The sequence below is a fragment of the Sinocyclocheilus rhinocerous genome, unplaced genomic scaffold, assembly GCF_001515625.1.
Source record: "Sinocyclocheilus rhinocerous isolate Xijiao unplaced genomic scaffold, SAMN03320098_v1.1 scaffold1166, whole genome shotgun sequence".
Lineage (NCBI taxonomy): Eukaryota > Metazoa > Chordata > Actinopteri > Cypriniformes > Cyprinidae > Sinocyclocheilus > Sinocyclocheilus rhinocerous.
Window position 1 is genome coordinate 25916 of NW_015646356.1, and position 8344 is coordinate 34259.

Here is an 8344-nt window from a genome sequence, read left to right on the forward strand (position 1 = left end):
CACATGTACAGGCCCGTCTGAACATCTAAATGATTCAGAGAAGGCTTGGGAGAAAGTGCTGTGGTCAGATGAGACCAAAATTTAGCTCTTTGGCATTAACTCGACTCGCTGTGTTTGGAGTGAGAGAAATGCTGACTATGACCCCAAGAACACCATCCCTACAGTCAAGCACGGAGGTGGAAGCATTATGCTTTGGGGCTGTTTTTCTGCTAAGGGTACAGGACGACTTCACCTCATTGAGGGACAAATGGACAGGGCCGTGTACTGTAAAATCTTAAACGAGAACCTCCTTCCCTCAGCCAGAACACTGAAGATGGGTCATGGATGGGTCTTCCAGCATGACAATGACCTGAAACATACCACCAAGGCAACAAAGGAGTGGCTCAAGAAGAAGCACATTAAGGTGATGGAGTGGCCTAGCCAGTCTCCAGACCTCAATCCTATAGAAAATCTGTGGAGGGAGCTAAACTTCGAGTTGCCAAACGACAGCCAAGAAACCTTAAGGATTTAGAGAGAATCTGTAAAGAGGAGTGAATCAAAATCCCTCCTGAGATGTGTGCAAACCTGGTGACCAACTACAAAAAACATTTACCCCTGCAAGGCTCCAGACTGCGACCATTTTTTCTGCCGGTGCGACTAATTTTTGTGAGAGGTCATACCGGCGCGACCACCGCGTTGTCCAACTCATAAGCTCTGCCATTTCTTTTGCATTTGAGAAACATCAAACGAAACAAAATCGAAACTAAACCGCGCTACGTTTCAGCTGCACAGCGCGGACTGTTTATCAGCTCGGACCACGACACAAACAAACTTGTCCGAGCTCAGAACAGCTTTACTCGGGAGCCAAAGTTGATTTTGCGGTACTGTTACTGCACAGATGCAACAGTGCTGCGAGATCCAGTGAGAAGCGTTTGAATTCGCCGCACAATGATAAGGTTGCAGCGAGAATTTTACGCTTTTTTGTGTATGAAGTAAGAAAAGTCACAAAGTGCCTTGAAAAACAAACTTTTCTTCAATTTGCTACTAAATCACACATAATCACTGAAGTTGGTCAGTTCCATATACTAGAAGAATAATGGTACATTTAATAAGAGTGGAATATATACATTTTTAAAGATGCACCAAATGCAATTTTCTTTTCCGATTCCGATTTCCAATTTTATTGTTAGTGTGATCTGCCGATACCGATTTTTGCCGATTCCGATTTTCTTTCTAAGAACTATAATTGACAGCATATAAACAAAAATCTACTTTTCTTCAATGCAAACTTTTATTTTCATAAAAAAAAAAAAAAAGTAAAAAGTCAGTAATAAGAACAAATAAAAAAACTGCAAAAAACAGGACAAATAAATGCAATAGAATAAAGAGAGCTATGGGATAACCGCAGTCTTGAGAGGATTGTCAGGCAAAATCCATTCAAGAATTTGGGGGAGCTTCACAAGGAGTGGACTGAGGCTGGCGTCAGCTCATCAAGAGCCACTACGCACAGACGAATCCTAGACATGGGCTACAAATGTTGCATTCCTCGTGTCAAGCCACTCCTGAACCAGAGACAACGTCAGAAGCGTCTTACCTGGGCTGTGGAGAAAAAGAACTGGACTGTTGCTCAGTGGTCCAAAGTCCTCTTTTCAGATGAAAGTCAATTTTGCATTTCATTTGGAAATCAAGGTCCCAGAGTCTGGAGGAAGAGTGGAGCGGCAGAGAAACCATGTTGCTTGAAGTCCAGTGTGAAGTTTCCACACTCAGTGATGATTTGGGCTGCCATGTCATCTGCTGGTGTTGGTCCACTGTGTTTTCTGAAGTCCACAGTCAACGCAGCCATCTACCAGGAAATTGACAGAAGAAGTCATGAGCCTACCTACCTCGGTTACAAAGCTGATTGAAGAGCATCTCCAAGGTCTGAAGAGCCAGTTGTGCGACTACTTCCCATCTCCAGATGTTCAGGTTACCTGGATCGAAAATCCGTTTGTAAACTTGTGTGATGAATATATACATGTATATGTATGTATGTATGTATGCATGTATGTATATATATATATATCCTACACATACACACACATTATATACGTGTGTGCATATATATGTATGTACTGTATGTATGTATATCATTTTCTTTAAACAATTTTCTTTTTCTCACCAAGGCTGTATTTATTTGATCCAAAATAAAGTAAACCCAATAATATTGTAAAATATTATTACAATTTAAAATCACTGTTTTCTATTGAATGTATTTTAAAATGTAATTTCTTCCTTTGGCAAAGCTGAATTTTCAGCAGCCGTTACTCCAGTCTTCAGTGTCACATAATGCTTCAAAAATCATTCTGATATGCTGATCCTAATCCTCATTTTCCTCTGTCCTGTGTAGTAATTTCTCAAGTGAAGCATCTCAGACCGGCCCCTATGGACCCCACAGCCAATCAGAAGCCACAGCACCTGCGCCCTCAGCCCCGCCTTCTTCAGCATCAGCATCAGCATCTTCCTCACCCCCATCCTCATCCAGCCCAGCTTTCTGCCCTGTCCAGCCCTCTCGGCACATCGTGGAACGGCAGTCGCGGATGCTCAGCTTCCGTGTGGAGTACAGACAGCGCTCCACAGAAGTGGTGCTGGAGGATGCCAGCACAGTCGGTGAGCACACACAATGTTTTGATACATTAACACGATATACATGATCATTTAATCGTTCAGTCTTTTGGTAGTAGACCGCTTACTGGCCCACATCCAAAAAAAGAGTCTGCATATCAGTGCTGTTCTTGCAAGGGTAGCACACATGATTAGCACTGTCCTTTCTTAGAAGTACACGTCATACTGAGCCAGAGCATCTAGTAGCAGGTTTCATGTGCTCTGTTACCTACAAGGCTGACAGGCTTCTCCATTTAGATTGGGCTTTTGTCAAATAGGCAATAATTAGCATGCCATCTGCAATAATTAACCTGTTTTAAACCGTTTTGTTTTCTCAGAAATGATTGGAGCATTTTCTTGGTAGATGTAGATACTGAGCTTTGATTCTTGGTATGACACAAGCCACTGAACTGAACCACATACTGTTTATGGGACTGTATTTCTGTGAATGAAAGTTGAAACTTATGTCACGAGCGAAGTCAACAGGAAGAACTGTGAGCTGCAGGGTGTGTGACACTCAGCAAGCCACACAAATACAATGAAAAAGGAAGAAAATCGCTGCTGTGCCTTTCTGGTGATGGTCTAATAGTCGACTCATTGGTGTGTTAAACATACAGTGTTATTTTTTTTGTACTTTAAATAAATGTATTTTAAAAAAATTTTGTTCAGGTCTTTTTTTTTTTTTTTCAGTTGTAAACGTGAAATGTATTGTGGATATGTGTCATGCAGAGGTTGTTTTGTGGGTGACCAGTCTTTGACACAAGCATGGTTTCATCAAGTTTCTGTCTGAAGCTTGACAATTGTTATGCATTTCAGTATAAATGCAATTCAGATCACTATGCTCATAAACCAGTAGCTAAGATGATTAACTAACTTAGTTTTTATATGTGGTGCCACCGTGGAGAAATGAGAAAAAATACCAAACACTTTAAGAACCGATGTTCTGGTGAATGCTTGTCTGCAGTACAGATATACATTTACTAGTACACATATACTAGCAGGTTTGACAAGTGAAAGTAATTTTTTTGTTTTTTTTTGGCAAATAAAAAAAGGAAATTTCACAGCTTGGCTCCTGAACTGGCTAAAGATAAGAAGCACTTTACTAAAACTTGACAAAACTGTGATAAAACTAGACTAGATACGTGCTCTCCTCTAGTGGTAACATACTAAACTGCCATGACAATTTTATAACCTATTCTTATTTCTTTCTCTCTGCAGGAGATATTAAATCTATTTTAGAGACTGAGCTTCAGGTGCCTGTCTCTAAAATGCAGTTAAAAGGCTGGAAGAGTGGAGATGTATCTGACAGTGTAAGAATGACACTATAGAACACATGCTGCTGATATTCAGATTATTGCTGCATTGATCTTTTAATGCATTAATGGTGCATTAATGATTTTTTTTATGTAAAACTTATACATATGTTTAAAGTTATTTAAATAAGTCGCAAATATATGATGAAAATTGCAACTGCCATTTTGAGGGGTGGGGTTGAATCAAAAAATATCCGTTTTATTATTATTATTAGTATTGGTGAAATTATTTTAGTGTTTTTTGTTTGTTTGTTGTCATTAAATTACTCTTTGTAGTCTTTCTTATATGTTGTACTTAGAAAATGGCAACTTTGAAAGTATTTATGACCTCTTTGATGGTTTTCTTTTTTTTTTTCCACTTTCTCTCAGACTGTTCTGCAGAGTTTACATCTGCCCAAGAACAACAGTTTATATGTGCTCACCCCTGATATTGCCCCTTCAGCCAGCACCAGCCAGAGCAGGTATGTATTTGTAATGCCCCGAGCATCTATTTTCTGCATTGACTTTAGGCATGATACAAATACATTACATTTATTTGACTCTTTAGCTCAAACTGTGTTGCTAAAAGCTAAAACAATGCTAAAAACAAGTAATGTACATGCACTTCCTGGAATATACAAAAATGATCAAACAGGCTTGACACTAGCTCTTCTAACTAAAAGATTTGACATCCATTCCTGCAGTTGCCATTTATATATGAGTGGCCCATCTCTTTATACAAATATATCTCATATCTAAAGCCTGAAGTTTGTTTTTCAAGAGTCTCAGAATCCAGGTTCATCCCACCGTCTAAAAGTTGCACATATATTTGTGTGAAACTTTCAGAAATATGGGCACTATACATTTGTGTTCTCAGTACTTCAAAATCCTGCAAGTCTATAATTCCTGCAGAGTGTCTATTAGCATTTCTATAATGTGTTTAATATAATGTCAGCAACTTGTGAATTGCAGTCAATAGAGAAAGATGCATTTTGGCAACAAAATGTTGTAGTTAACACATCTACCAGCAGGGGTTTGCTGGACCTTGTTAACCAGACAAACCTTGATCCCTTGCGTTTAAGATAATTCCCACACTCACCGCTAGGTGGCGTTGCATGACCACATTTTAGATAGAGACTAGATCAGCATTTTGCTTGTAAGGCGTTTTATTCAATTGAAGAGCTTCCCTTTTTTTTTGTGTGTGTGTTTTTATTTATCTAATTTATATATAACAAAGCTTTTCAAAGGTTTAAAATCAGTAAGATTTAAAAAAAATTATATATTATATTTAAAAAAAGATACTAATATTTTTTTTTTTGTGCAGCAAGGATGTGTTAAATATATAAAAAGTGACAGTCAGGACATTTATAATGTTACAAAAGATTTACTTTTCAAATAAATTATCTTTATATACGATAAATTAAAATATCTTTTCATCAAAGAATCCTGAAAAAACATTGGTTTCCACGAAATATATTAAGCAGAATTTTTTTTTCAACATGGATAACAAGAAATGTTTCTTGAGCACCAAATCAGCATATTAGTGAATGATTTCTGAAGGATCATGTGAGACTGAACTGAACTTGAGTAATGGCTGCTGACACTTTTTTTTTTCAACTTTGTCATCACAGGAATAAATGACATTTTGAAATATATTAAAATAGATATTTTAAATTGCAATAATAATATTACTGTTTTACTGTATTTGTGATCAAATAAGAGACTTGTTTGAAAAAAATCTGACTGACCCAAAACTTTTGAATGTTAGCGAGTATATTGGGTCTGATAAACGGTTTAGGAATTTAGTAACACATATGTGAATTTAGAAATGCTGTGACTCGATATACATTACATTAAAAAAGAACTGAAGAAAAATATCGCTGATTATCGCCCTATGTCTTTATTTAAATAAGCAAGGCGTTGACATTGTGGTCAGAGCAGTGCGGTTCAAAGTAATAAATGAAAGTAACTTCAATTAGAAAGGGCTGCGTGTGTGTGTTATATTGATGTGCATGTGTTTGTGTGTGTAATTATGTGTTGATTAGCACTGCTGTAAGCCCCGGCGGGAGGTGGTGGCGATGCCATCGAACGACTGGGTATAAACTGGCATCTCTGTCAGCTTGTGTGGACACTGTACTCTAGAGTGCGAAAACATTCTGAGAAAAGTACTAAATGGGCTGTAAACTAACATTGTGATAACAGTACCCTCCAAAGCACATCAGCACTCCATTTTTTCCCCTCCTGTTATTTGGCACCTTTTCAGACGCCTGCATTTCATGTGGTCCAGAAGCATTTTGTGCGTGTGTGTGTTTTCTCTTAGCTTTCATTTTGGAGATTGCAACAAAAACACACATTACTGTGACGTACCGCATGCTATTGTGGACCACATTGCTGTTCACGGGTTTAACGGATCCGTCGAGATCACATATATTACTGTGATCCTGACAGCTGCTCTCACTCGTCTCGTTTTTCCCTATCGGGCATTTGACGTGCCACAGATACCTTGTCACCTCTGTCTCTAAATGGCACAATATCTAATATCCAGCACCTACTAGAGCTCATCATCAGTGGCAGGCTCTAATTATTTCTCAGAAACTATTTTAGAGGAGTCGAAATAGGGGAGAAAAAGAGAGGGCCGGTGTTAGTTAGGTGTGACCCCATTGTTGCCCGTGATTGTCCTCTCCTGGTGCTGTGAGAAGAGGGCTTCCAGGAGGGTGAGCAGACAAGCTGTTAACTGCCTTTATAAATAACTGTCACAGAGAGACAGGGAGAGAGTGAAGTGCTCCTCAGCAGACTTCGCTCCTGCTGTACTGCTGTTCTTTGGTTGTATCTCTCAGGGGGCAGTTCAGATGCTGTATTCTCATCTGCTCAGGCATCTTTACTTACACTTATTTTAAACCTGGCTTGAGCAGAACGTCAGTGTTTCTGTGTGATTTAGCAAATTAATAGAAAGAAACTGTGTGAAATGAGAACTGGGTCAAAAAAAACAAAACAAACAAACACATGCCTTGCAGAGTTTGGGGTCAGTAAGATTTTTTTTTTATTAATTAAAAAAAAAAGAAATTAATACTTTTGTTCAGCAAAGATGCATTGAATTGATCAAAAATGACATTTATAATATTACAAATTATTTCATTTAAATAAGGGCTCTTCTTTTTAACTTCAAAAATCACTTTTTCCATAAAAAGTGTTTTTAAAAAGTGTTTTTAACATTGATAAAAATGACAAATGTTTCTTAAGCATATTAGAACTTTGCATATTAGAATGATTTCTGAAGGATCATGTGACACTGAAGACTGCAGTAATGGCTGATGAAAATTCAACTTTTTCATCACAGGAATACATATATATCAGGCTAATTGAAATAATACTTCACAATATTACTTTTTTTTTTACTGTATTTTTTAAGAAATGCAGCCTTGGTGAGCACAAGAGGCTCCTTAAAAAATCATAAAAAAAGTTCTCTATCAGCTTGTTTTTAATTTAAATTAAAGTGTGAGGTCTCAGGATGCAGGCTGTGAACAATGGGACAGTACTCAACAAATAAAAGCCACTGTAGGCAATTACTGCAAAGCATACCTCGGCACACCATATCCAAACATATTAATCAAACCCGTCTTCACACTGCGCCGCCTGCCTCATTTTCTTCCCTCTGTTTTGAATGCAAATACGGCACAGGCTTTGGAGCTTTCAAGACAGACACTCCATCCAAGGTAGTTACAGAAATCCAGTGATGAGCCAAGCTCATCTCGCTTGCTCTCCCTCTCGTGGAGGTATCCAAACCTCTAATTTCCAGCATAAATAATGGAACTTTATGAATAATTTAAAACGAATCATCTATTTCTGTTGCTTCCAGGAGATGTGTGTGTTTAAGGTTATTTTAATTTGAACTTCTGCTATTTCAAATACAAATGAGCAAATGAGTCAGTGCGCATTTGGTATTTATCTCATTTTCTGCATCTGATCGCCTGTGAGACTTGGGGGCCCGAGGAATCTGCTGGTTTTGGCAGAAAGGAAAAACAGTTTAAACTACAGCAATTAGTACTTAGACTTGTCAAAGCAAAACAGGCGGTGCAGAAAAAACATTTTGAGTAAGTGGCGGATGCAAAAATAAAATTTTAAAAGAAAGAAAGAAAGAGTATGTATGTTTGTGTTTTTTGGGTGTTGGTACAGGTCACCCTAATAGAGTGTGCGTACGAGAAATTAGAGCAAGAGGTTGGTACTGCGGAATGAGAGGAACGAGACCGTAGGACTTTAATAAAGTCTCAGTCTTGCAGGTTTCTGAGACGGCAGACTTATCTCTGAATGAAACCAATCTGCTCTTCATTTACACAGTGGTTTATTTTTTGTCTATAGCAGTCAGTGACATTTTATTTCCAGTGCCTCCGATGGTGTGGAGAAGCTTTTAGGGTGAGTTTGGGGGGGGGGGGGGG

General features: G+C 38.3%; 1 protein-coding gene across 2 annotated transcripts in view; it reads left to right on the forward strand.

Annotated features, from left to right (window-relative positions):
* The window catches only part of LOC107707577 (FAS-associated factor 1-like), a 72962-nt gene that overhangs the window by 12712 nt on the left and 51906 nt on the right, over positions 1 to 8344 (forward strand). For both annotated transcript variants that reach the window (XM_016511643.1, XM_016511644.1), the window contains exons 4-6: positions 2366 to 2625; positions 3838 to 3929; positions 4302 to 4393. In XM_016511643.1, coding sequence (XP_016367129.1) covers positions 2366 to 2625; positions 3838 to 3929; positions 4302 to 4393 — 444 coding nt within the window. The remainder of the gene's footprint in view (positions 1 to 2365; positions 2626 to 3837; positions 3930 to 4301; positions 4394 to 8344) is intronic.